This window comes from Halichoeres trimaculatus, unplaced genomic scaffold, assembly GCF_033239565.1.
Source record: "Halichoeres trimaculatus isolate MK-OKI-2021-1 unplaced genomic scaffold, fHalTri1.1 fHalTri1_scaffold_15, whole genome shotgun sequence".
Classification (NCBI taxonomy): Eukaryota; Metazoa; Chordata; class Actinopteri; order Labriformes; family Labridae; genus Halichoeres; species Halichoeres trimaculatus.
Genome location: NW_027437193.1, coordinates 15,663,659 through 15,691,467, shown reverse-complemented (window position 1 = coordinate 15,691,467; position 27,809 = coordinate 15,663,659). Strand labels below are relative to the sequence as shown.

General features: G+C 40.0%; 1 protein-coding gene across 1 annotated transcript in view; it reads left to right on the top strand.

The window, feature by feature from the left end:
- The window catches only part of LOC141804502 (laminin subunit alpha-3-like), a 63,907-nt gene that overhangs the window by 34,113 nt on the left and 1,985 nt on the right, over positions 1 to 27,809 (top strand). The window contains exons 19-73 of the mRNA XM_074688962.1: positions 39 to 144; positions 265 to 364; positions 501 to 657; positions 2,324 to 2,471; positions 2,977 to 3,119; positions 3,213 to 3,316; positions 3,495 to 3,651; positions 3,965 to 4,128; positions 4,280 to 4,388; positions 4,471 to 4,568; positions 6,040 to 6,238; positions 6,355 to 6,481; positions 6,750 to 6,898; positions 7,771 to 7,886; positions 8,076 to 8,287; positions 8,364 to 8,568; positions 10,708 to 10,852; positions 10,966 to 11,106; positions 11,395 to 11,556; positions 13,092 to 13,193; positions 13,294 to 13,377; positions 13,727 to 13,957; positions 16,750 to 16,863; positions 17,334 to 17,452; positions 17,534 to 17,614; positions 17,722 to 17,822; positions 17,933 to 17,986; positions 18,085 to 18,236; positions 18,339 to 18,449; positions 18,530 to 18,641; positions 18,795 to 18,959; positions 19,067 to 19,263; positions 19,372 to 19,488; positions 19,741 to 19,895; positions 20,046 to 20,187; positions 20,325 to 20,424; positions 20,513 to 20,629; positions 20,751 to 20,921; positions 21,048 to 21,199; positions 21,301 to 21,489; positions 21,579 to 21,727; positions 21,850 to 22,012; positions 22,430 to 22,557; positions 22,668 to 22,812; positions 22,923 to 23,018; positions 23,125 to 23,279; positions 23,367 to 23,484; positions 23,584 to 23,724; positions 23,888 to 24,018; positions 24,131 to 24,268; positions 24,369 to 24,489; positions 26,729 to 26,862; positions 26,977 to 27,157; positions 27,254 to 27,412; positions 27,518 to 27,683. Of these exons, the coding sequence (XP_074545063.1) occupies positions 39 to 144; positions 265 to 364; positions 501 to 657; positions 2,324 to 2,471; positions 2,977 to 3,119; positions 3,213 to 3,316; positions 3,495 to 3,651; positions 3,965 to 4,128; positions 4,280 to 4,388; positions 4,471 to 4,568; positions 6,040 to 6,238; positions 6,355 to 6,481; positions 6,750 to 6,898; positions 7,771 to 7,886; positions 8,076 to 8,287; positions 8,364 to 8,568; positions 10,708 to 10,852; positions 10,966 to 11,106; positions 11,395 to 11,556; positions 13,092 to 13,193; positions 13,294 to 13,377; positions 13,727 to 13,957; positions 16,750 to 16,863; positions 17,334 to 17,452; positions 17,534 to 17,614; positions 17,722 to 17,822; positions 17,933 to 17,986; positions 18,085 to 18,236; positions 18,339 to 18,449; positions 18,530 to 18,641; positions 18,795 to 18,959; positions 19,067 to 19,263; positions 19,372 to 19,488; positions 19,741 to 19,895; positions 20,046 to 20,187; positions 20,325 to 20,424; positions 20,513 to 20,629; positions 20,751 to 20,921; positions 21,048 to 21,199; positions 21,301 to 21,489; positions 21,579 to 21,727; positions 21,850 to 22,012; positions 22,430 to 22,557; positions 22,668 to 22,812; positions 22,923 to 23,018; positions 23,125 to 23,279; positions 23,367 to 23,484; positions 23,584 to 23,724; positions 23,888 to 24,018; positions 24,131 to 24,268; positions 24,369 to 24,489; positions 26,729 to 26,862; positions 26,977 to 27,157; positions 27,254 to 27,412; positions 27,518 to 27,683 (7,633 nt within the window). The remainder of the gene's footprint in view (positions 1 to 38; positions 145 to 264; positions 365 to 500; positions 658 to 2,323; positions 2,472 to 2,976; positions 3,120 to 3,212; positions 3,317 to 3,494; positions 3,652 to 3,964; positions 4,129 to 4,279; positions 4,389 to 4,470; positions 4,569 to 6,039; positions 6,239 to 6,354; positions 6,482 to 6,749; positions 6,899 to 7,770; positions 7,887 to 8,075; positions 8,288 to 8,363; positions 8,569 to 10,707; positions 10,853 to 10,965; positions 11,107 to 11,394; positions 11,557 to 13,091; positions 13,194 to 13,293; positions 13,378 to 13,726; positions 13,958 to 16,749; positions 16,864 to 17,333; positions 17,453 to 17,533; positions 17,615 to 17,721; positions 17,823 to 17,932; positions 17,987 to 18,084; positions 18,237 to 18,338; positions 18,450 to 18,529; positions 18,642 to 18,794; positions 18,960 to 19,066; positions 19,264 to 19,371; positions 19,489 to 19,740; positions 19,896 to 20,045; positions 20,188 to 20,324; positions 20,425 to 20,512; positions 20,630 to 20,750; positions 20,922 to 21,047; positions 21,200 to 21,300; positions 21,490 to 21,578; positions 21,728 to 21,849; positions 22,013 to 22,429; positions 22,558 to 22,667; positions 22,813 to 22,922; positions 23,019 to 23,124; positions 23,280 to 23,366; positions 23,485 to 23,583; positions 23,725 to 23,887; positions 24,019 to 24,130; positions 24,269 to 24,368; positions 24,490 to 26,728; positions 26,863 to 26,976; positions 27,158 to 27,253; positions 27,413 to 27,517; positions 27,684 to 27,809) is intronic.

The window sequence follows — 27,809 nt, the reverse complement described above, 5'->3', positions numbered from 1 at the left end:
GCTGTTTATATTCTCCTCGTACTCTCCTGCTTGTCTAGAAAAGTGGAAAGTGCCACTGTAAGCCAAATGCATGTGGACACACTTGTGACACCTGTAAGGACGGATACTTCCTGCTGCAGAAAAAGAAGTATCTTGGCTGTCAAGGTAAGACAACTTCCTCGCCAAAGCTTCTGTCAAAGTTTGACAGAACTTCCTGATATCACTCTTTTTATTGGCTTGAAGAGGGATTTTTTTTAACCTGTCAGGACTTTCTCTTTCTCACAGGTTGTGAGTGTGATGTAGGAGGTGCTTTTGACGTTGCGTGTGAGGAGATGTCAGGACAGTGTCTGTGTCGCAAGAATGTAGTCGGCCTTAAATGCACCAAGTAAGAACCAGCGGTCTTTAATGTGATCATAACCTGAGGTCGGGAGAAAGTTTTAAACATGACTAAGCCTCATGAGTGCTATATATGTATCATATATGTATCAAAGTTTTAATTTTATTTGTACTCACCCTGTCAGCCCAGCACCAAACTACTACTTCCCCTCTCTCCACCAACTGAAGTATGAGGTTGAGGATGGCACCACTCCAAATGCCAGACCTGTGCGTTTTGGTTATAACCCTGAAGAGTTCCCAGATTTCAGCTGGAGAGGTTATGCTGTAATGTCTCCTGCACAGGTTAGTACATACTCATATTAGAAATCTCTTCCCAACGATAAAAAGATTTTTAGCTGGTATCTACAAGTGGAGATCAGCTGGTGAGGCCTCAGTACCGATGTCTTACTCCTTAGGAAATCTATCAAAAACAAACTTCTCAAAAAAATGAAAAACAATAAATTACTTGTGTAAAAACCAGATTGTGCTTTTCTAAATTTCTGAGACTTGTGGATTTGATAAAGCACTACATTTTGGTTCTGCTTTTTAGAACCTAATGGTACCATACATTTTAACATCAAACCTCAGAGAAAATATAGACGGCAACAAAACTTGTACTCACCTGCCAGGACCTGCCGTCCCTCCCTGGTATTGTGTCATTTATGATGCAGTACATGAACAAATTTAGGATACTCATATTGGATGATAGCAAGATGAATATTTGGCTAAGCTTTAATAAAATACAATGCTGAAACTGCACAGTGCAACACAGGGGTATTTCATCCGGTTAAAGAAGCGCATCCAATGTGATGAAACACTTACTTCAACATGGCATGAATTGGATGTTCTGTTGTCATAAAAACGTCCTGGTCCCAGAAAGAAATAGTAGCAAACGTCAATCTTGTTTCTTTATCCTTGTACAAAGAGTAATGTTTATTTTCATTAAATTGAGGGACAGCACATTTATCTGTTGAGATTCTAAATGTCCCAACATGAGAGGAAATCTAGCTGTTCCTCTTTAAAAGTTTCTTGAAGAAATTGGTTTCATAAAATTAGATGGAATTAGATGTGCAGGAGTCTTCAAAGCAGAATCTGGATCTTTAAAACTGGAATGTTGCTGTGCTAACTATAATGACAGAAACACTGGTTTACGGTGAGGATTTAGGCTTATGTCCTTTCAAATGCCTTTTAGCATAAAAAAATCTTTTACCAATTAAATACTTGATCTATTTTTGAAAAAAACAAACAAAAAGAGGTCGAATTTAACACAAATCCATTTAAACAGAAAAAATTGAAAACTAAGCCAGGATAATAATGGTTAGAGATGGGTTTCCTTCACATTTGAAATGATATGGTACCGTGCCCAGTACCTGGCAATCAGCATCACACTTAGTGTTACCAATTTTTTTTTTGTGTGTGTGTTTATGTGGTAATTTGCCTTAATTTGATTAATAATATAATCTTAAACATGAATATTTCTCAATACTTGAACGTGCAATGCTGTGTTCATGTCCTGTGTGGAAAACTGCCTACTCTTCCACTCCTTCACAGTCACAGGATGCAAAAACTTTTAAAAGTACCTAATTTGGTACCCATTCCTAATGACAGTAACTGTGGCGGAAATTTTTGTGTACATAGGTAGTGTAACTTTCTACCAATTGTGTGTATTTATTTCCTGATTTGTTTTTGTCCTTTTTTTGGATTGGCCTGTTGGTGTTTTCACACAGCAGGGGGTCACTGGCTTGTAATCAAAACATTTTCATTTTCTGCATATGCTGATGCTGTCATCCTGTTATTTACAGAATCAATAAGAAATGTCTGATTTTGGGACTTTCTCTTTTTCATTCTTCTCTGAACTTGTTTGCCTTTACTTCTGCACTGTTACTCTTGCTTTCAGCTCAAAGCCTTCAGTTTGATTAGGTCTGATGTAAAGACCGTCTCTCTTTAAACTAACACTTTCTCTCTCCAGCCGGAGGTGATCCTAACCCTTACACTTGGCTTTCGTGGCCTTTTCCAAATTGTAATGCGCTACTCCACGCCTAAACAAAAAAGAGGAGCACGAGTAAGAGCAAGGATCTTGGTGGTGGATGAAGCTGGCTTTCATTCTTGCTGTGACTGTAAGTGCAGGGCGTGCCTTCCTCTGGCTGTGCTTAACTCTTTTCACCTTTGCTTGCTGTGTGTTAATTAACCCGCCTGTTTACTCAACGCTTTCTGTTCACCTGATTTCTAACAGTTCTCTTAATATTTCACCCTCATAGTTCTCATTAACCTGTGCCATTTCAGTCAGCTGTGTGTCACTCTCCTCCCTGCAGAGTGAGGTCAGAGTGTCAGTGCATGTTGACCCAAAAGATGGGAGGCAGCACTTGTTCCGTGTGGTTCTGCGGTTCACTAACCCGGGCAGCACCAGTGTGACAGGTAGCATCAAGGCTACCAATAACAGAGGAGCTGCAGGTATGACATCAAATCAGCTGTAACACTTCATCATTAGATATCATATCAATCTAATAGGCATTGTGATATAACTTGGTGCATGTTGTTGTCATGCTGATGATGATCTACCATACATCTGTTTCCTTCACTCTCAGTGTAACATTACAGCACACTCTGCTTGCTGTTTGGCAGGGTCAGAGCAAAGTAAGGAAGTAATATTCCCCCAGAGTCCTTCCCCATCCTTCCTCACTGTCCCAGGAGAGGGCTTTGCAGAGCCCTTTGCTTTGACTGCTGGGAAATGGATCATTCACATCAGAGCAGAGGGAGTCCTACTGGTGAGTTGAGAAACCAGCATGAGAACTTTAAAGCAGAGGAATCCACTGCGACACTTTGTACATCACTCTTTTTATCTCTCTCCTGTTGTACAGGACTACTTGGTGCTGCTGCCCAAGGATTACTATGAGGCTCCTTTGCTGCAAGAAAAGGTCACAGAGCCATGCACCTACCTGCCCTCTGCAAACAGCAATACAAAGTAAATTTCTACCAATTCTTCTGTCTTCTCTATATTTCAATCACTGGTTAAATTTTCAGTTTAAATCTTTGCAGAAAATATGATGCATTTGACATAATAAAAAAAAAATAAACAAGCTAATATGAATCTTCTGCACCAGGTCTTTGACTCTTGGTTTGCTTGTGTGTCTTTGTCTTAGCTGTCTGTTATATAAGCATGTAGCCATGGACGGCTTCAGCTCGGTACTGGGCTCACAGGGAGTACTCTCTAGCCGAAGTAGGCGCAGGAGGAGGCAGGTCCGAGTGCGGCGGCCCACCCCAGATCACCCTGAGATGGCTGCACTCAACGGCAGACAGGTAGGGTCGGGAGTCTGGATATGCCAATGCAGAATATTGAGTCTTATCTCCTGACTACTAAATTCAATTGGTCAAGTATATTGCAATGATCACAATTTAAGTAATAATATGTTATCTGGAAAACAGGACGGTGATTAAGGATTTAAGGATCTTTAAAGTGAAGATTTGGCCTTGAATTGATAGTGTTTGCTGATTACCTGACTCAACTTTTTGTTTGTTGGTTGTTGTATTTATTATTTGCTATTCGGTAAGTGTTTTTATTATATTATTTATTGAGACCTATAGTTAAAAGTGACTTTGTCTGATCCTGTAGTCGCAGCTTCAACTCAGTCTACGTGTGCCTCGTCCTGGCCCTTATGCTCTGGTCCTGGAGTACGCCAGCGAGGTCGACACAGTACAGAATGTTAACATACTCATCAGTGGGCAGACGGATGGACAGATCCCAGCTAGAGCCAACATTTACAGCTGTGCCTACAGGCAAGTCCCACAGATGTGACTTTTTCTTTCCAAACATGTGATAAATTCTGTTCTCTTGTGTCTTTAAAGTTTGTAAAAAAATAAAGCAGCATACCAAAGCTATGAATTTATGATGTTTTTTTTTTTATCATTTTTTGTGTCAACTTTGCAGCTTTTTGTGCCGGAGTGTAGCTGTGGACAGCAGCAACCAGGTGTCAGTGCTGCAGCTCACTCACAAGACAGAGATTCTCCTACAAACTTCCACTACGTCGTTCCTTTTGGTGAGGAAAATGTCAAAAAGAAGAACAGCTCAATTCTTCAAAGCAGCAAGAAATTAAAAGACATTTTTCTTTCTCTTTGTAGTATAAAGTGTACGCAGTCCCTGCTGAAGAATTCTCCATGGAGTATGTGGACCCTAAGGTGCTGTGTGTTTCCACTCATGGCCGTTTCACTGAAGACAGGTAAGTCACCTTAAATAAACTCCTCTGAATGCCTTTACTTAAAACAGTCACGCCTATGAACTCAAGCTACAATTTGAGCGATGAAGCTACAAGTTCATTGTGGTTGTTGTGTTGTTGAGTTACAGAGCAAACATCTGTTCTCCAGGTGTGATTGCTCGCATTCCTCCAGCAGCGAAAGGTCATTTACCTGAGGCTGAAGTCAGGGTCAAACCTTTCTCTGAGTCTCTGTTTCACTAAACTGATACTCTCTCTGAACCTACAGACCAGGTTGGGTGGGGCAGTTGCACATGAGTTCACAGCTGTTGGTTTGAAGTCCTCTCATTTAGGTTTATTCAGGCTACAGTAGCTAAAAATGTAGACAAAGGCCTCAGGACAAGGCAGGGAGTATATGTCATTATCTTTCATAGCTCAATTTTCAAATATTTCATCATGATGAATACCAAAGACTGTAATAATGGTGATGACTGAAAGAACAAAACTGCTTTCCAGAGGGAAACTTTTGACATGTTCGCACATTTATTGAGATTCTAACCTGGAAAAGAAGAACACATCAAACAAGGCTTTAGTTCAGGATGATTTGAGGAAGTTTGGCACAAGCCTTGGACAGATTTGAGAGGGAGAGTTATAAATCAGGGTGTCCAGGGGGTCTTAAAAAGTATTAAAAGTTGATAAATCAGTTTTGGGAAATTAAGGGCCTTAAAAAGTATTAAAAAGTCTTAATTGTAGTTTTATCATGTATTAAATTTTGTAGGTATTCAAGCTTTGACTCCAAAAATATCCATGAATATTTATTTCCTTCTTGCGACTGTCCCCTGATTGGGATGTTAAACATTTGGCCAATAAAGTTTTAAAATAGAGTAGAATAGAATAGGATAGAATTACTTTATTGATCCCAAACTGGAAAATTGTTGCATTAACAGCAGAAAACACAAAAATAAAAAAATGAAAAAATGAAATATATTCATAAAGACTCTAGTTACAATAAGATACAACAATAAAGATTTTGAGAGGTATATACACCAGCTATAGATTAAATTCTTTCAAGCTTTATTCCTTCTCAGCCTACATAATTTCTGTAAAAATGCAAACTACAACCATTAAAGATGGGTTGCCAACAACAACTCAAATTCATGATAAAGTCTTTAAACTTTTTGAAAGGTTTTTAAAAAGTCTTAAAAAAGTATTGAAATCAACCTCAGGATTTTAGCATATACTCTGTGAAAGATGTGGACGTTCTTATAAGAATAAGCTCTCCTTAGAATTATGTAAATATAAAGCTTATACTGTCAGTATTTATTCATACTACAGGGATAGAGTGTGTTTAACAGAGAGCTCAAGGTTTCAAAGAAAGAAAGATGATTGGAGATCATTTTCCACCAACTTAACAAGTCTTAATTTTTTGCTGTAAAAGCCCTTGGTGAGTTTATCAGGCTGTATTTCCTAATACCATGTTGCTGTTTTATGTTTCCAGTCGTAACTGCATCCAAAGCCAGTTTGTGAAGCCGACCTCAGCCTTCCTTTTGTACGCTGCTCGTGACGGACAGCTTTCTGCAGCACCTCTTGTTTCTCCACAACAAGGAGAAAATGAGGACTGGAGACGGAGACGACAGACGGGGTCCCACCCTAACCGGGAGCCTCAGAGTGATGGGGTGCTGCTTAAATTCCCACAGGTACCAACCTTGCTCCTTCACATACCTACTGAATACTTTTCTGGGCCGTGCTGCTGAATCTATCCAATGAAACTACTGTTTTCATTTTCTCTCAATTCCTCTCTTTTTTTTCTCAGACTGAGATCACTTTCACACCAAAGGTGCCCCTCCCTGACAGGTATGTGGTTGTGGTCCATTACCACCAGCCTGAACACACCTCCTTCCCTGTGGAGGTGAAGGTGGACGCAGGGCGAGAGTGGAAGGGTGAGTGTGTGGAGGAAATGTTAGACTGTCTCATGTCATAAATTCTAAGGGTTTATTGGCTCCTCCTGGATGTATGAGTGGTTACTCGTGCAGTGTTAGGAAATCCTCCCCAGTAAGTGGGTGATTCCTCCTTAAGAGCAGATTAGGGAGCTGGGCTCATGACAAGACGATCAAAGACCCAGAACAGAATCCCCTACATGGTGTTGAAGTAGGGATGAGTCATTTGGGAGCGTGCAGTGTCACTCACCGACTCCACTCTTTTCCCCAGGTTCAGTAAATGCATCGTTCTGCCCCGCCATCTCCGGCTGCAGGGCGGTTGTGATCGCTGATGGACGCATTGCCTTTGACTTGGAGGAGAACTCTTGGCGGCAGCCCACCATCTCTGTGAGCGTGCCTCAGCGGAAAACCCTCATTCTGGTCAGTGGTTAATCCGATTAGTCAAGCCATGTCCCAATTATGTTTACCCACGAAAACAAATGAAAACAAAAAGAGAGGGATTAGAAAACAAAGTTTGCAGGTAGGGAAAGGTACCTTTCACATTTGAAGTGATTGCCAGGTACTGATGCTCATTACCTGGCAATCAGTGTCAGTACGGTACCAGTTTTTTGTACTTTTGCATATGTTAATTAATGTTAGTTAATTTGTTTAAAAATAAAATCTCAAAGTTTTTCAATTTAGCACATTTATTCTTCAATATATAACCTTGCAATGCGGTGGTTATGTCCAGCATGGAAAATTGCCAACTCTTCCACTCCCTCACAGTTACAAGCATGCTTTTAGGTACCTAAACATGGTACCTTTTGATTTGACATGGATTGGTAATCAGTACTATAGATGTAATTTGGTTGGTATACCTATAAAAGTACCTAATTCTGTCCCCAGCCCTATTTGCAGGTCTGCATTGAGCACTGGACTTGTTCAGGTTGGGCACTTGGCATACTCAGGTCTCTCTCCTCACTGCTGTGCCATATCTCCAACAACAACAATGAAGGGACTGTGCTTTACCTGGCCGTCCCACACAGCTTAATAAAAGCTGCACTTCCAAACTTTCCAACACAGGGACACGACAAACTCTGCTTTTTTCTTTTTGTTCGCTTGGTTTACTTTTCCTTCCCCAGATAAAATCAAGCTGTGAAACACGGCTTAAACACTTCAGATCCTCTCTTAATCTGTTTATCTCTCTCTGCAACATACTGTAAAACGGTTTAAGGGAAAAACAAACCGAAACAGAAGTTTCCAAAGAGACTGTGTGTTCTTATCATGTGTTATGGTTTGTGTCTTTATTTTAGGATTATATCTTGTTGGTTCCTGATAGCAGTTACTCCCCTGATCTCTTGAAAGAGAAGCCGCTGGATAAATCTGCAGATTTCATACTGCGGTGCAGAGGGGATGGATTCTATATCGAGTAGGTACCAAACTTGTAAATAAAAATAAGCTTATCCTGATACTTTCTGTTTCTGTTTCTCCACCCCTGAGGCATTTCACTGTCATAAAAGTTACTGTGGAACTTTTTGGAAACAGTGCCCTCTAGCTGCTGTAACAGAGTATGAAACCACATCAGTCTTTATATACCTGTTGTTTTCTGTCCTCTTAGCTCGAGAGCGTCATCAGAGTTCTGCAAAGCCTCTGCTCGCTCTCTTGTCGCAGCCTATAATAACGGGGCATTGCCCTGTGACTGTGACCAGTCTGGCTCCACTGGAACCAGTTGTGATCCAGCTGGAGGACAGTGTCCCTGCAGGCAGCATGTCATTGGTCGACAGTGCACAAAGTGTGCTACAGGATACTACGGCTTCCCTTACTGCAGACGTGAGTAAATACTTGTGTATTTTTTTGAAGTCTTTATGAAATTTCTTTATGAAAATGACATCCGTCTTTCCTGCAGCCTGTGAGTGTGGTCGTAGGCTGTGTGACGAGGTGACCGGCCGCTGTATCTGCCCCCCTCAGACGGTCAAACCAGCCTGTGATGTGTGTGAGACTCAGACTTTCAGCTATCATCCTCTGCTGGGCTGTGAGGGATGTGGATGTTCTCCGAACGGCATCACAGCCAGCGAGGGACCTGACTGCGACCGTATCACTGGACAGTGCAAGTACGAGAAAACATCCTAGCTTAAAAGAGAGAGATTTATCAGTGGCAAGTAGAGGATCAACCTGAAAATATTTTGTACTTCTCAACCGTAAAACAAATAAGTACGGGTTGAAAAATAGCAAGAAATTAAGATAAGTTATACAATATTAAACAGTAGATTTGATGTATACAATATAATACTAGCCTAAGTGGCAACTTTTTAGAAAAGTATGATTTTTAACTCAATGTGCATTTCACTTTATCCTGATGGCTGGACCAAACCTCCAAAGATGAATTTTTAAAATCTTTTTAGTTGTGAAATTATCAGTGAAAATATATGTTTTGTCATAAATCAGCAGGAGCAGGAAACAAGAGGTGAAGGACTTAATTGCAGATTTAACAAAAAAGAATTTATTTTCAAAACTTAAAAGTCAAAAAATTCAAAAGAAATCCATAAATACAAAAGTCTTACAAAATCAAAATGTACAAAAACTCATGGAGAATCCAGGAGACACAAGACAGCAATTGTGTCTGTGGCTGCTGTGTCCCAAATGGCGTACTTTTACTAGTACACTTACATAAAATGCACCGAGTACACTCTGCACTTACTAGAACAGGGCACAAAATCTTACAGGGTAGTGTCGTCCCAAATCCAACATTGTGGCTTTGCACTTACCAGAAACTACGATCCCATATCACAACAGATCACAGCTGTTCTTCTGCTTTTCATTGATAGCCTCCATCAACCACGGTTTGATCCCTTCCTGCCAAGGGCCAACATCCGGTTTAGAAAATGAAGCATCTGCAGAAGTGCTAAAAGTTGATGTTAATTGAAAATCTGCTTGAAGGTGGCTGCAGAAAGACTTGAAACCACGTACACACCAATCCACCCCCCCACCCCCCCACCCAAGAAAACTGACTTTTTGGGCATTAAAAAGCATATTTACAGCCTGGTTCAAAAATCAGCTTGGGTCTGAAGTGCAGGTTTCACTATCAGCACACACTGTACAGTAGGCATTTAGGCATTCTGCAAACTGCAGTAGGCATTCTGCAGTTTGCAAGTTTTTAGAATTATTTGATTGTCCAATCAGAGACACAGCCCAGCTCTCATGACCGACAGGCGCCCTGTAGCTGGTCAAAAGGAAGCTCAAAGCCAGGGTCATATCCAATGTGGCTTGTATTCCCTTTATTTCACAGTATCAGGAACAGACAGGTGATGTTGCAGAGACTATCCCCATGTTTTATACAGTGCATGGTTCCTGCCCCCTATCTCTACATAGCCAACACTGCGATCATTCATCACCCAACTTTCTGACCATTTTGAGTGTGCCAGCTGAGAAATCAAAGTGGGGGAGGCGGGGTAATCAATGCAGGTATGCAATGAGAGGGAAACACAAGGAGAACTAAACCAAACACGGGGAGCAAGAAAGTGACCAGGAAACACAAAGGGAAACACAAGACAAGAATCACAAAAAATAATGATAAAGAAACTCCAGAAGATTGGAACATAGAGAAACTTAAACCCAGAAATCAACAAAAAGCAAACCAACAACCAAATCATCTAATTCATTTCGATGCTACAACAAATGACTCTGGTATAACAATAAATAATGTTGGCTGATAAAAAAACCCTCAACTTTAGTCATGATGTCAAATAAAAGCTGTTGTGAAGTGAATCTCTGTCAAAAATTTCACATTTTGAATGACAGCTTTGATTCAAGTGAAGTATACAGAATACCTTAAGTAACATCAAAGTTATGTTTTGATGTTTCTGGGGAAAAATATAGGAGAACCCCTGAGACACTTCAAGGTTGTGCCGTCTCCCAGAATGCCCTGTGCTGTCCTTTAATCTGAGCACATAGCAGAAAGCGTGACCTACATAACCAGGGTTTGGGATCGGTGCTGCATTATGTCAAATAAAATAATACTCTGGTGCAGGACAGCAGTTCTTTTAGTATAAGGGAGTAAAATTTGTAGAAATTTCTCACTAATTCTTATAAGAAATCTCCATAAATAAATTTGGCACTCTTTGCACAAATCTTCATTTCACTGTAGGTGCCAACTTGATTGGAGCAATATAGATTTGATGGATTTCATTGTCTCTTCTGCTGTTTTCCCACTATGAGCTACATTTAACAATGTGTCTGCGTGTTTAATCTAGCTGCAAGCCGAGGATCGGGGGCCGCCAGTGTGACCGTTGTGCAGCTGGCTATTATCGCTTCCCTGACTGTCTACCCTGCAACTGCAAAAAAGGTGGTGTCACTGCTGACATATGTCATCCAGACACAGGAAGGTGTCTCTGTAAGGTGTGTATCTTTCCTAAAAAAAAAAAAACTCCCCCCTTGCTCACTTCTCACTTCCTGTTTATTCATCTTGCCGTGCTCTGACTTTCTTTGTGCTATTGCCGCCATGATTGTAGAAAAATGTTGCTGGCGTCAAGTGTGATACCTGTCGGGAAGGTACCTTCTTCTTTGACCCCTCCAACCCTCAGGGCTGTACAAGCTGCTTCTGCTTTGGTGCGACTGACCGGTGTCAGAGCTCCAGCAAACGCAGGGGGAAGGTGTGTTGGCTTTTCCTGCCTCTGCATGCCTATAAAAGCCTTTGGAAATTTTATGCCTGCAGGGCTTTCTGGCTGATAGCAGTTATGTGGTGAGCTAAGTATTTGTCTAATGAGAGCTGTGTTAAGATGTTGCTAAGGAAAATACAAATAATTCTTTCTGTTTTTAAGCAAACATGTTTGTGAACGTTTGCCTTTTTCTCAGTCAGAAGCTCAAAGAGTGAGTTATCATTTGTGAACTGAGTGATGAAGAACAGATCAAGGGGATATTACAATTTAACCCTTTGTTAGTTTGTTGAGATGCAGGGCTGGCGTTTGGAACGACCGGACCAGGAGGAGGTTCCCTCTGTGCTGAACACAGCCAGTAACACTGTGGTGGCAGACGTACAGGAGCTCCCTCCTCAAGTTCAGACTTTACACTGGGTGGCACCAGCGTCCTACCTGGGAGATAGGGTCAGTCTGTGACGAGAGAGAAGACTATGACAACAGGGATGTAGATATATGTTATGTCAATGATATTTAAATATAAAAATTAGATGGACAAGGTACTTTGATAGTTAAAGGTTTAAAGTTCAATTGAAAAATTAAACTCAAAAACATCAACAGAATGCATATTTTAGAATTTTAAATTCACAGCCTTTATGTCCTCATTTGTATTCACTTATATAACTGGGTAGATCCCAGAGTGTTCACCTTTAAATGTAGAATTTCTACAATTCTAAGAGACAATATATATCAGATTTTAAACTCAAGCTAAATCTATCACCTGTTATACTTCCAGTGTTGTCCTTTGTATTTGAAGGACAGTCAAAAATATTTTGTTTTGTTTTGTTTTGTGTCTACATTCAGCGAGTTTATCTGACTATGACTTGTTTTTGTTATATTTTCTGAACTATTTGCAGTTACTGGCTAAATAGTCTGCTGTAAACTTGGAATGACCCTAAAATCTTGGAAGCTAACATCATGATCACTTTGGCTTATTAAGGACAAAGCTCATCTTTGTATTGTGATCATGGTTTTAATGGTTTTGGATTTGTCATTATAGTTAAGTTTTATTTAGTTTTGACATTGTTTTTCTCATTATAGTCTTGCTTTGATTAGTTTTAGAGCGGGCATTCTAGTTTTTATTTAGTTCTGATTTTTGCAACAAGGCTTAGTTTTAGTTTAGTTTTAGCTTAGTTTTAGTTTGGTTTAAGTTTAGTTTTCGTTTAGTTTTAATTAAGTCTTAGTTTAGTTTTAGTTTTTTCATACCTTATTTTCCGGGTGCAGGATTCAAAAAGGTCAGAGTAAATATTTTGTCATACTGATTATTTTCAAGTCCAACATAGTGCTCACTGCTCAGTCAATGCTGATACTGAACTGTTGGCTGCTGCATTAAACACATAAAAATAATATAAACATAATATAAAAAATATAAACATATTTTACATAAAAATAATATAAACATAAATTATATAAAACAATACAATATGAGCTTTAATAATTAGAAGTTTGGACTCTGTAACAATAAAGGTAGACTTAAAAACAATTAAAGTCAGACTCACATGAAATTAAACTATCACAGATGCTCTAATTCATTGCTCCACAACGTTTTGTTGCAGCACAGCGCACAGCCAGTCAGTGCAGTTAACAAGCACGTCCCAGTACGTCACTATGATGGTGCCGTACTGCGCTGACAACTGCCTAAAATTTGTAAAATTGGTTAGGAAAATGTGTCAGATTAATTTAAATCCTAAAGGCTATTAATATTGTCAAAAACTATAACTAAGGACATCCTGTCTATAATTTTGGTTAGTTTCAGTTAGTTTTGTGAACACAAGATACAGTTTAAGTTTACTTATTGTTTTTGTTTTCTTTTTTAGTTTTCATTAGTTTGAGTTAACTGCAATATGTTTTAAATAGTTTCGTTTCAGTTAACTATTATAACCTTGATTCTGATTGATCTAATGTTACTTTTAAATAATGTGAGTTTTTCCCCTTTGGTTCAGGTTTCATCTTATGGAGGTATCCTGACTTACCTGTCCAAGTCTTTTGGGATTCCCAGTGAGGGAATGACTCTCCTGGACAGGAGACCGGATGTGGTGCTGAATGTGTGTTCCCTTATTTTATGTATTTGTCATTTTAACCTTAAACCCCTCAGACATATTTGTTTGTTGTTAAAATCCCTGCTTATTTATTTATCTATTTTAGGGTGAGAATATGACTCTGATCCACATCGCTCAACAACTCCCCCTACCTGACCGGCTGTATCAGGGCAGAGTCCAGCTCTTGGAGGTAAAGTGGAAACCCCTGTTTCACCTTCAGACTAATGCACCACAGGGCTTTGATTACCATGAACCACTCGGTATGAACATATTTGATGGTGATGAATCTATGTACTTCTGGTTGAGCCGTTTTAAGAGCTTTACAGTTTTGCTATTTCAGGAACAATACTGGAAAGAAGGTCAGGGGGTTACCAACGTCTTAAGGGTTCATCCTTAGAGGACCAGAATGTTTCATATCAAGCCAATCAACACAGTTTAGCCAACCATAGCTACAGTATTTTGCCAACCACATATTTATTAATGACATACGGAGTGCAGTAAAATATTTCATCCGAAAATAACAGCTCTGTCATTTGCAGGGAAACTGGCGCCATGCCATCACCAACCGACCCGTCTCCAGAGAGGAGCTGATGATGGTCTTAGCCCGTCTTGTGGGCCTGAGGATCCGAGCCTTGTACTTTACTCAGACCCAGAGACTCAGCTTGGGAGAGGTGGGCCTGGAGGGGGCGACGGACACTGGGACAGGTGGTCCTGGAAACACTGTTGAAGATTGCTCCTGTCCCTCTGAGTACAACGGAGACTCATGTGAGGTAAGAAGTCTATCAAATGTTATTTTTCAGGTTTCAGTTCTTAAAGTGGATAATCATTCATTTAAAATGTTTGTGTATTCTTCACTTCAAACTTTGTTAGTCCCGATTTGCATACAGATAGAGAAAAAACGTTTTGTTTTAAGCAACAAACAGCATTGATAAAAGATGAGCATGTTTTGAGATCTCCTCTTGGGTGTGGACAAAAACTTGAAAAGAATCTAAGTCATAACAAAATTCATTACCCTAAAACCCACACAGGTGTTGAGACAGCCTAAAAACAAAGGTTATATGAGGATAATTTGATTGACCTGAGAGACAGATGAGGTAAGAATCTGGTTGGAGGAAGGTGTTAATTGAAAAACACTTCATGTGATGTTCAAGGAAAGACCTCATATCTTTGGTTGTCCTAACACGCCCAAACCAAAGCCCACACCCTTTTTTTTTCCTAAAGGAAAAATTCATCATCTGAGGATCCTTGGGTGGAATGGTCTGGAAAATACCAGCTGGAGAGCTACGCAGCTAAATTGTGTAGCCCCAGGGCTGGGATATGATGCACAATCACGCAGACATAATATTAGTGATTCTACAGCTATAATCACAGGCATGGCTACAGAAACGTAATCTAAACAAGCCTGATGTCGTTGCTAAGGAAAGGCTTTGCTTGGATTCTTTTTATCCTGGGAATGGTGCTGACTTGACTTAGTGTGTTTTTGCTTCTCAAATCTGATTTGTACACACATGATTGCAGCCGTTTTGACCACGAAAGCTGATTAAAAATGTGAATAGAGAAACCGCTAATTTAGAGGTGGTTTTTAATGAGACAGGGAGCGTTTATTAGTGGAGAGAAAACGGATGAAATGTTTTCTTTTTGTCTGAGTCCTGTCGCCATAGGTGTGATTATGTACCTGTTTGTGTGTCCGTGCATGTGCGCGTGTGTGTGTGTGTTTAAGAGAGAGCCATAGTCTGGTAGGGAGTGTTTAGAGGAAGTTCACTTTATGTGCCTAGAGGTGGTATGACAAGGTGCCGCGCCTTAACACATGGGGTGTGGCAGTTGGCAACACATTGTTGCTCATAAACCTGAGGGTGTTCACTTTAGTGAGTTCACCTCCAGTGTGTGTGTGTGTGTGTGTGTGTGCGTGTGCACCTGACACACCCAGCTCTGTCTGTTGAGTGTTTCAGGAGCATGATTCAGGTATGAGTTTGTTGTCTGAGGATGTCTGACTTCCCTCTCAGTCACATAAGCTTACACAAAAACAGTAACAGACAACACACACTTTTTTCACATAGTGACACAGATTGATTAAGTTTAAACACACTTTTTCATTTTTTACCTGCTTTTCAAGGTGTGTCTTCGCCACCACACCCCACAGCTTGTAAAGAACACACACAGCATATTTATTCCTGTGTGTACCTGCTTCTGGGTGCACCCACATCTGACTGTCTAAATGTGTCCAAGCGCTTTCTCGTATGTGATGCAGTGTGTGTGTGTGTACACGTGCGTGTGTGTGGGCATGTAAACACTTGCGTGTGTGTACTTGTGCCCCTGCGTATGCTCATGCTGATCTGGTAGACTGACTCAGGTGGGATGTGGGGCGTGTCCTCTCTGACTGTGAGCGTGTGTGTTTAAGAGGCTGAGGCAGGGGGAGAGCAGAGCATTGTTTCACACAGACTTAACGACAGGAATGTTTGATACGCGCATGGATAAACGGCGGAATAGAGGGGTTTTATTCCAAACCCTGCTTTGTTGGACTTTGATTGGACTTAGCTGCGCAGGCCACAGGGCCTACCATAGAGGGGAGCGACCCCGCTTCACCCGACATCACGACAGATGGGCTCAGAGGATACTGTATCCTTCACTTCATGATCAGGGAACTCAGAGGCTAGAGTATCCATCAGTGAACGACCAGGGTACCCAGGATGTACGATACCCCTCGGCAAACGGCAGTGGACAGAGGATTCAGTATCCCTCTTTGAGGGACAGTGCAGCCGGTTCTCAGATTCAGGTAAAAAAAAGTCTGTGCGTTTTCACGCAGCTCTCACTCTTACTGATGTGTGTTCTGAGCTGCTATCTCAGAAAGCAAAGGGCACACTTTAGCTTTTTGGCACTACTTTTTCAAGAAAACAAAACCCAGATCAAGCTCATTGCTGTGTGATAACTGTAATATTACAAAACAAACACAAGAAGGTGAGAAATGTAGGCTTTTCTTTTTGAATGGCAGTAAAATCTTTGGAGATACTTTAATGGTTAAGCAAAGTAAAAACAGATTCTGCTGAACTGTCTATTGAACTTGTGTAACAAACTTGTAAATGATTAACAATGGGATATTATGTAGCCTAAGAGGATAACAACTGGAAGCAGTCAGAGATTTATGAGGCATTTAGTTACCATTACTTGGTGTAATTTCTTTGCTTTGAGGATAAATGATGGATAAAGCCATAACATACCATACCATACCATACCATACCATACCATACCATACCATACCATACCATACCATACCATACCATACCATACCATACCATACCATATTTCTTATCACAAAACTATACGACTCAATTCTTATTTCAGACTCCTGTCCTTTTTTATGTGTATATGTTTAAATTTTCAGAAACTTATGAATTATTGCATGATCATTTATTCAGTAAATGTCTTAATCTAAGTTTCATTGTTATTGTCATATATATGCAGTTGTTATCCCACAGTAATGTACCCCAATAAATGAGTTTGACCAGTATCAGTTACTTTAGGTGGTTTGATCTCACCTTTTTATTTCTGTGTCTCTCTTTTTCAGAAATGTGCTCCAGGTTATTACAGAGACAACAGTGGGCCTTACCTTGGCAACTGTGTGCCCTGCAAGTGTAACGGTCTGGCTGATGAGTGTGAAGACAAAACAGGGAGGTGTCTGGTAAGAAACACACTCATCCCTCAACACATATCAATCACTTTTAACTGCAGGGATTCAGCCAAAGTCTAGACCTCTTATCTTCAGGGAATATCTCACAGCTTTAATATTTATTCGATATGGGTTCCTGGTTTTTCCATTGAGGGACTTTTTCTGTCATTGTTTTTCTTCAAAGGAGGATGGGACTTTACACTTTTCAAAATCTCAGCCGTATCTTTTGTTTTTTTTTTTGTTATGCAAGACACTCAAGACCGGGCCTGTAAGAGCAGAGCCCGCAGACACACACCCCAGCAGCTCAAAGCCAAACGGACACAATCAGCTGTGAACTTTGTCTTTTCACAGAGCATAAACACTCTTTCATTGATTGATTGAGGTCTCATCTCCTCTCTCACGTGTTTACAAACCTGCTTTAGGTTGCAGCTTGTTTGTTAAAAGCTGTTCATGTGTTTTGATTTATACTTTTCTGATTTCAGAACTGTCAGTACAACACAGCCGGTGACCGATGTGACCGTTGCAAAGACGGTTATTATGGAAACGCAGCTCAGAAGACGTGCAAAATTTGCCCCTGCCCATTCAGTGTGCCTACGAACAAGTAAGAAAAAACAATCAAATCTCTGTGTAGTATTCTGATTAAGTTAACGAAATAACTTATGATGTGTCTTTCAATTTGTAGTTTTGCAGTGGGATGCAGAGAGATGCTTGGAGACATTCAGTGTGTATGCTCAGTGGGCTACACTGGAGCTAGATGTGAGAGGTAAGTGTGATTATAGAGAGAAATGATCCTGAGACACTCTGTGGGAACGATTAATTTTGGAAAAATGTGAGTTAAATTCACTTATTTGTCTTTTCTCTTCTTCGTAGATGTGCGCCTGGTTATTATGGAGACCCTCTGATGATTGCAGGAAGTTGTAAACCTTGTAACTGCAATGGCAATGGTAACAACTGTGACCACAGGACTGGAGGTTAGTTTGTGGACTCTTAATGTGAAAGGCTTGTAAAACAGAAGCTGTAAAGATATAGTCATTACACATTGTCCTCGCCTTGATAATTTTATAATTTTATGTTCCTTCAGTTTGCAAGAACACGCTGGAGCCAGGAGACACAAATACAGATGAGCACTGTCAAGGTGAGTTATAAAGAGTTGACTGTTTTTCACCACAAAATGCAAATGACAATGAATCAGGTGTGATCCTTTGCTGACTCCATTCTTCGTCTACATTACAGAGTGTGATAACTGCGCCCAGACTTTGATTCACGATTTGGAGAAGCTGGATGATGAGCTGGTGAGGATCAAGGTGCAGATGGACAACGCCTCTGCAAGTTCGTCCTCTCAGGACAGGCTGAAGAAGCTGGAAAAGGCCGTTGCAGACACCAAGGTAATCACCTGTTGATTCCTTACCTGTACAGCCTCACACTAAAAGAGAGGATGTGTTTAAGTAAGCAGCTTTTTAACATCTCTGTTTCTGCTCTTTCTGTAGATACTCGTCAACAAATACAGCTCCACCATCAACTCTGAAAAGAACAAAGTCACCCAGCTGGAAGACGACACCAGTACTCTCTCAGATGACATCAGCTCCCTCAAAGACAAGGTAGAGGGAAACAATTTACATCTGCTTCCAACAATGAAATGTCAAAAATGATTGTAAATATGTGTATTTATGTCATTCAGGCGGATAAAAAGGCTGTCGATGCTGACAAGGCAGTGGCAGAGGTTGAGAAAACCCACAAGAAAGCCAAAGAACTAGACTCAGAAATCCAAAGCATGCTGAAGAAAATCAAAGGTGAAGGGAAATTCTGATTTAGCAGCAGTAATGATATGGTGACATTTTTTCACCATCATCCAAGCTCCCAGAGTTTTCTGTTGTGGACTGTATTGTTGACAGTCTCAGCCTATGAACTTCTTTAACTGAGGTTTTCTTTTTCTGTTATCAAAGCTCTTATGGACCAACTTAAGGAAAACAACAGCGGTGATTCAGTGCCTAATGATAACCTGGCTAAAATGCTGGAGGATGCCCAGCGTATGGTTGATGAAATGGAGAAAAGGAACTTCACTCCACAGAAGACAGCTGCAGACAAAGAAAAAGAGGAGGCTAAGAAACGTATGATTCTTTGATATCTCTGCTGAGTCCCCACACAAACAAAAACAGTTATTTTAAGATGTTTTCATAAACCTGTTCTTTTCTGATTTGTTTTGTTCTGTCTCTAGTGCTCGACTACATCAAAGATAATGTGAGTAAGCAGTGCGACCAGAATGAGGCTGCAGCAGAGAAGATTCGGGACCTTCTGAAAGGTTATGAGGACAAGCTGAAGGATCTGGATGAGGCTCTAAAGGAGGCTTCGGACTTGGTGAATAAAGCCAACACACAGAACGGACTGAGTGCTCAGGCACTTAAAGATCTGCAGGTAAATCCACAGTTTGAAGTTTTAACCAGCTGTAAAAACAAAACAAAAAAAATTGTAAGAAAATACTCAAAGCTGTACTGCATTGATTTATGTGCTCTTTCTCTAAAGAAACGCATCGAGGACTTAAAAAAGGAGAAGAAGACTGTGGAGGACCAAATGAACTTGGCAGAAGATGAGCTGCAGAAAACAGAAGATTTGGTGAAAACGCTGTCGGACAGCAAAACAGTAAGCTCTTTAATCTGTTTACTACACGTTTATCGCACATGTCCTCTGCATTTATAAGGATACATTCAAATTCTTGTAGTTGTTTCAGTCAGTGCCCTCATCTCTGATCTTACAACAGAAGGCATCAGGTCCTAACATGTCATCCACTTAGATAATGATCAGAGTTTTTGCATTTGTGCTCTAACGTGATATAAAAGGCATTTCCTACTGTTGAATAACTTGCACCCTTCCCCCTGTTCTTCTGCTGTGCAGGAGTACGAACAGCTAGCAGCACAGCTGGATGGCGCCAAAACAGACCTGACCAAGAAGGTGAATGAAATAGCCAAAGCAGCAAATCAGGAGCCCCTTGTTGAGAGGGCTGAAGACTACGCTAAAACACTGGCCAAACAAGCAAAGGACCTTGAGGAGTAAGTTTTTTGCACACACAAAAAAGACACAAGACCTCAACTGAATTCTGTGATGGAGAAGATGTGCTCAGGTTTTAAGATTTGTAACACTTGAAGCTTGAGGTTTGTGTGCATCTTGGGTTTATTTTATTTATTGTTGTAAATTTTTAGTGCTGTGAAGGATGCAAGTGGGCGACCTGAGGTGCGTAATGCCAAAGACGCTATTGATGCCTACAAGAACATTGCAGATGCCATCAATGCTGCTGAGGCTGCAGCTAATGAGGCCAAAGATGCAGCAGACGACGCTTTGAACGTAAGCCACTAAACTGATATATTATAGTTTCTGTAAAAGCCTTAGGGAATGCTTTACATGACTACAAATGCAGATGAATATCTATCTAAATATCTTTTCAAAAATTGCTTCAATTAAATTTTTTTTTCTTCCTTAAGAATGTCAAAAACAAGAAACTGACAGAGAGAGCCAAAAACTTGAAACGCGTGGGCGACGGGCTGTTGGAAAATGCAAAAGAGGCAGATACTGACCTCAAAGGTGCGTTTCTTCATCTGATCTATCAATTTTTCATGATAACCCAGGAAGTCAGTCACTCATTCTTGTGCTGTTTTTTTTTTTATTTTAGATGTTGCAGGTGATCTCACTGACCTGAAGAACCGCCTTGACGAAGCTGACAAGAAGAAGAAAGCTCTTCAGAACGACCTGCAAGCTGTTGAGAACCAACTAGACAACGTCAAGAGAGGTAGAGCTCATAAAGATATGACAGGATTAGCATGACTGTTTCATTGATTGTACCTAAATTTATTCACACAGTTCACTTTTCTCATGATTTCTTCTTCATTATGTCTTTCCTGAAATTTTAGATGACATATCTGGTATAATTGATGATGCTAAGAGGACAACAGCAGACGCCAACAAGACAAACAGTGACACTCTGAACAGACTGAACGACATCAAGGATGAAATTAACAAGATCAACCTCCCCACTGGTGGGTCCAACCTGGGTGGTGTGTTGGATGATGTGGACAAGACAGGTAATGTCATTTTTATTTCATAACTGAAAAATGTGTTTTGCTCTTTAAAAGTTCAGATTAAAAGTTGAAAATGTTACACACTTTTTACGTTGTGTAATGTAACATAACATTATGATGTGCCTACAGTGAAGGACCTTTTGAAAACCATCCCAACCTTGAATGATAAGATCACCGAGGTAGAGAACCTGACCTCACAGTTTTCACCAATCAGCAGTATAACTGACAACATCAACAAGATCAAAGAACTCATTGAACAAGCCAGAGACGCTGCAAACAGGGTGAGGTCTCACTCTGATAAAAAAGTTATAGCCCATATAAAAACCAAAAACATTTTCTTTGACTGTAGCTTATATTTTCTTTTTTGATGTTTCTTTTCCAGGTCGCGGTCCCGATGAAGTTTACGGGTGAAGGCCATGTAGAGCTGCGTCCACCAAAGGACCTGGAGGACCTTAAGGCTTACACCTCCATGACTCTGTCCCTGCAGAGACCTGAAGGCAGAGGAGATGGGCGGAGGCGCCGACAGGCCAGTAAAGCAGACATGTTTGTGATGTACCTCGGAAATAAAGATGTAAGTTACTCACAATGATCACAATGTTTCATTATGAGGGTTAAAGTATTTAAACTGTGCTCAAGGTGCTAATCAGCAATGTCTTTTAGTCTTCTAAGAACTACATTGGGATGGCTCTGAGAAACAACGTACTGTACACTGTGTACAAGCTCAATGGTGTGTCGTATGAGATGAAGTCGAGCTACATCACCATGTCCTCTGATGAGCCAGCCAAGTTTGACAAAGTGGATCTACACAGGTAAACTGACAGTGTAGTTAAATGGTTGTGACTGTTAAGATGTGATAAAAAGCTTCCTCAATTTCTTCTTTTCTTTTTTTGTTTGAACATTTTTTAAATCAATATTTTTTCCACTCATTCAGAATGTACCAAGATGCACAGGTGATCCTCACCAGAGACGGCCCCTCAACCGACCCTGACTCAAAGATCGAGGCCAGCAATCAAGGACAACAGAAAGAGAATCTTCTGGACCTCACCACTGAAGATGTTGTTTTCTATATTGGAGGTTATCCCAAGGACTTTACTGTAAGCAGCATGATGGCTGAGAAGCTGTAATAACTATATACTTCTTTCTTTCTTTCTTTCTTTCTTTCTTTCTTTCTTTCTTTCTTTCTTTCTTTCTTTCTTTCTTTCTTTCTTTCTTTCTTTCTGTCTTTCTTTCTTTCTTTCTTTCTTTCTGTCTTTCTTTCTAAGTTTATCCAAACCTCATTGATAAAATTAATTGTTAGAACCACCAGAAGCACAAACTTAAGAGATACAAAGTTGGAATTGTAACACAAGAATACATTTAATAAGATGAGTTTGATAGTGGGAAATTGTGTCTTTTTATCCTGTTAAAACAGTTTTTCTATAATGTCTGCGAAAGTATCCCTGATGAAGCACTTTGGTTTCTGGTGTTTTTGACTGAAATGGTTTTCCTAATACTTCTCTGCATCTCTTCAGCCACCAGATGCTCTTAGTTACCCCAACTACAAGGGTTGCATTGAGCTCACCTCCTTCAACGACAAAGTGGTCAGTCTCTATAACTTCAAGAACGCAGAGCAGATCAATTTGAAGACACCATGCAAGAGGTACGGCACAACCTTCTGTGATTACAGTTAAAAGTAACTATGCTGGATATTTTTTAACTGTGATGCCTTTTCTGTAGCAGCATGTTAACTTGTTTGTATTCTGCATCCAGATATGTACCTCCAGTGGATTCAGAATACTACGAAGGCACTGGGTTCAGCAAAGGGGTTGTTGAACTAGAAAGAGGTGTCCTCTATTTCAGTTTAACCCTGAATTCCCGATCAGAAAATGGTCTTCTCTTATACGTAGGAAATGAGGTAAATTACTTTTTGTTTTTTCACATTTTATCCCACATTCTGTTGGATCTTTAACAAAACTCTGTGGATTTTAGCTAACATCTGATAACTTTACTTCCTCTTTTACACAGGACAAATACTTCACAGTGACAATTGAGAGGGGCAGGTTTGTTGTAAACAGTAATTTGCTCAAAGAACCAGTAAAAGGGCCCACCAAAATTTTCCCTGTAAGTAAATATTTCAGTTTCTGGTAACTGTTTTCTTCAACATATAACATTTTGATATGAGTACTGATTGATTAACTTGCATGTTGCTTTTCTACCCCGTGTACAGACAAATGGAGAAGAATCCATCATGATCATTAAGACTCCAGTGGATGTAAAGGTCCGAAAGGGTTCGGGTATAGAGCTTGAAGCACCGATCACATTCCCTGTAAATGAAATCAAAGAATACTACCTTGGTGGGGCTCCGCGAGACATGAGAGAAAAGTATGAGGTTTCCCACCTTTACCTTGCCATGATTGTGTATTCTGATTTTTTTTCTTGAATGATTTATTTCTGTTTTATCTCTTGCAGAAATAAAATCACCATCCAGCCGTTCAAAGGATGCATGAAGAATGTGAAGCAGAACGGCAATGTTGTTTCAGCTGTGGAGCAATTGGGCGTCAGCAAAGGTTGTCCCAAGAAACCACTGGTAGGAAGTTAACGCTTTCATCTCAGAGCTCTTAAAACTACGTGCATCTTTTACCTCTTCCAGACCGTACTGATTTGTGATGTCTGTTTTTATGTCCAGGTTACCCGTAAAGCAGAGTTCAGCTTGGGGAGCACACTGTCAGCTGACCTCGCAGGCTTCAATCTGGCTGAGGATGTCAGTATCTCCCTGGGATTTAAGAGCAACCAGAACCAGGGTCTCATCCTGCAGGACAAACAGCCGGTCAGTTACTAAACTTTCTCTGAAAGCATATGTTGTTCTTTGGCTTTCTTTTGGGTTTTCTCAACCTCTGCCACTGCCACACGTTTGAACCTTGACCTTTAAGGTTGGATTTGTATGAGACTGCAGCTTAAGTTTTCAATCAATTCTTTTTTCTGTTTTCTAGGCTCATGGCATTAATCTGTCATTGCAAGACGGCCATGTGGTTTTGATTTTCAATGGCAAAATCTGGAAATCAAACAACAAATACAACGATGATAAGTGGCATTATTTGACTGTAACCAAGAAAGAAGGAAGGTACGAAATTCACACAAATATCTCAGAACATGCAATGATAGAATAAAACAAACAAAAAATGTAGTGATACATAAGCTTTTGTATAAAAAATGTCTTCTTGGTTTTCAAACAGAACCATGTTGATGATTGATGATAAAGATGAGGGTACAGAACAGACCGGCGACACTACTATCAGTGGCACCTCAAGTGGCACTGTCATCCTGGGAAAAGAGAAGTTCGAAGGTTGCGTGTCCAACCTTTACACAAGAAGGTAATGTGACCTTAGATTGAATGGCACGGTTCAGGATACAGCCTATAAACGCCTCTGAAGCTTTGAGATTCATCATACTTTTTATCTGTTGTGTTTCCAGGCCAGAAAATCTGTTCAGCCCTGAGGATTTCAGCTACTTTGAATCCACTGGAGACGTCTTACTGGATGTTTGTTCTGCTGACATTCCTATTCAGCTAATGCTGGATGGCACTTTTAGGAAGGTGAGCGACTGTTTTACATGACAAAACTAACTTTACCTATAAGAGAACATTATTTTCCAGCACTCCCAATATTTGTTAAAAAAAGCAGAAGATGACAGACTCTTAGATAAAAAATAAACATGTTCTCCTTGGGTTGTACTTTTTTCTTTAAATTGTAAAGACTGATCTCATTAGCATGTACACTTTGAACTTGGTGAGTTGCTGAATGAGTCCACTCACGACCAGTAAGTCAAAATAATCTATATGTTTTGATGCTATTTACTGAAACCACTTTATAACTCTTTTTTTTATGAAGAAAAATTATTTATTGTTTTAGTGTTTTCTCATGTTAACATTGTTTACATTCTGTTTTGCCGCCTTATATTTCCAGAGATGAAGAAAAGAGGGGCCTTCAGACCTGCTGATGCTGACAAGAATGTCTAATATTGATCTGAACAAGTGACAATGTCATATTGGTTATTACGAGCTCATCCACCTGCAGTGTACTTCAATAAAACAAGGATGCATGAACATTCACAATAATTATGAAAATTGTAAAATGTGTTGTATCATTGTCTACTTTATTTAAAATCTACTAACAACCTTCAAAATCAGCTCGTCTTGTTTCTTTCTTTCATATAACTCCATAATCCACATTTTTACACTCATGCATGTTTACACATTGACAGAAACAGCAGCTTCACTTTGACTAACCTTAGAGTTAACGTCAAATAAACAGAAAAAAGTTAATTGTTACTTAATTTTCAATGTTTTCTGGCACATTGTCTAGCATTGTTAAGTTGTGTGGATGTGATTATAGGTTTTCTGATTGACTTTTAAGGCTAAGAACAGCTCTATGAGTTATTTTAAAGTACACATTTAAACCTTGTTTGTAATTTGAGGCTACAGGCTAGTTTCTATCGTAAATTTATCAGACTTCTCTCTAAACTCCACATGAAACCTCTGATCCACCATGAAAGCATCATGGTTGAGAATGACTAAACTACAAGTTCAGTTATGTAGTCAAACAAAAAGGGCATTTAAGCTTTTTCTGTTCACCAACCACTGTGTGATTTAGAAGCATGATCTCATAGTTTTTCACTCACTGTTGATCTTGCATGATAATAACTTCTTATGAATTTGATTGAGAACGTCACACTGTATGAGATCAACAGACATCACTGAATCATTAACTGTCAAGCTCTGCATGACTTCATACATGTGCATTAACCACCACTGTGTAGACTGTCCTCACAGTGAAACAGACCAGAATTAAAACATTTGTGATGCTCATTCAAGATTCAGGGGGTTCCATTTATTATTTAATGAAATATCTTACCACTGTATTGGCATGTGATATTTCAAAGTAATCAGACCCTTATCTTAGCTTGTGTTTTTTTGTGGTATAAAGTATCTTTGTAGTCTTATTATTTTTCACCCCTGCAACACATTTTCTCCTCTCCTCTCATGTTTGCCAGACCGATTCACTCTGATCATGTGAGAAACCACTTTCCTGCATGATTTACCCAACAGTGTAACAAGCACAACTCAGAAACTTTCACTGCTCCAAACAGGCCAAGACAATAAACAACCGTTTGATGGGAGGGAGTAAAAAAACTGTATCTCATCTAACTGAGTCCTAACAAAACTGTAATTTTCATGCTGCATTACAAAATTAACACTGACTCATCATTAATTAAGACCATGATACATCATAATCACTCAGCTGCTCTCAGCTATGCAACTGTACCAATGAAATGCTTTTATTTCAATTCTTTGAGAGACATGCTGCTGTGTTTCTAGCTCCCATAAACAGCAGCATTGTTGATAACATCAGTAGATGATGGAATTTGATAAATATTATTTATTCCATATAATGAAGCATAAAACTTGACCTGTGGGCTTTGCAATTTTGAAAAGTTTAGTGGGTCTCCACATCTCAAGTTATCACTCATTGAGTTTAGAAGTGGCTTTGAGAGAGTAGGTTTTTTTTATTCTCATTTTTTCTTGATAATAATGACAAAAAATGTCTTTTATGGTCTCATTCACAACTCAAATGTTCAGTCATTCATACTCAGTCTAGATAATCATCTATTTCACCCCCTATATGTGGAACCCTGTTGCTACAACCACCTTGCATGGATGTAACCTCCCATCTTTTTTATTGCCAGATTGAAGTCCCAGTGAAGACTACAGTCATTTCAGAGAACAATGGTTTGACTGTGATCATAATGGCTTCATGTTTATGATTATACTGTAGGATGGTAAAATGCCGGTGATAAATGAGAGTGTATCTGAGTGTGCGCCACCAGCCCTGGTTAAACATGCCTATCGTCTGGGCGGCCCCGTTGGCAGCATGAGCTACAGCCTGCCCCTACAAGTCCTGCAACCCAGGTGAGAAAACTCTAACCTCCTCGTACAGTTTTACAATTTACACCAAAAATGTGCTCACTGCAGTCTGCCACTTCAAGAATCAAGGCACTAAAAATTTTGGGTTTCCCTCTCCAGACCTCACTTCTCTCTGGATATCAGGACCCGGTCCCCTGAAGGCCTCTTGTTCTTTGCTGCAACCAGAGGAGGGCGCTCTCACCTAGCTCTATACATGTCCAAAGGCAGGATTAGACTGTCTGTTGGGAAACAGAGGGAGATCTTTAATAGGGAGAAGTACAATGATGGAAAATGGCACTCGGTTAGTGCATTCATACAGACAACCATCATATTTAACATTTTAAATCTGCTTATAGACTCAAGCTGTTTTCCTATTTTTTCAATATTCTACTTCTAGATCATATTCAGCCTGGAGAGAAAGAAGTTTCGTTTGGTAGTAGATGGGATCAAAGCTCAGGATGGTCAGCTGACAAACAGTGAGTTGACTTCCATGCAGCAGTTTGTGTCTCCTGTGTACCTGGGCAGTGCACCTGAGTCCCTCCACAAAGAGCTAAAGGTACAACAGCAAGTTCACACACACCAACTGTTTTTCCCTCCTGAAACTCTTAATTCTTTAAGAGTTTGATTTTTCTTGTTGTTGATGTGTTGTTTATACTTCCAGTCCAAGGCCCTTCCAAAGCAGAGTGTTTCAGGCTGTATCCGTGGTTTCAAAATGAATGGAGCGCCAATGTTGAATCCAACCACAAACAGCGGTGCTGGTCCCTGCTTCGAGGGACAGACACAAAGAGGAGCTTATTTCTCAGGGAATGGAGCACATGTGATTATCAGTAAGTACATCTCTCTGATGGAACCATCTGGAATCCACATAATTTGTCTCCTTTTGAGCATGCTGTTGAAACTATTTTTTTTACTTAATACTTAGTTTAACCAACATATCAGAAAAGTTCAAGGTG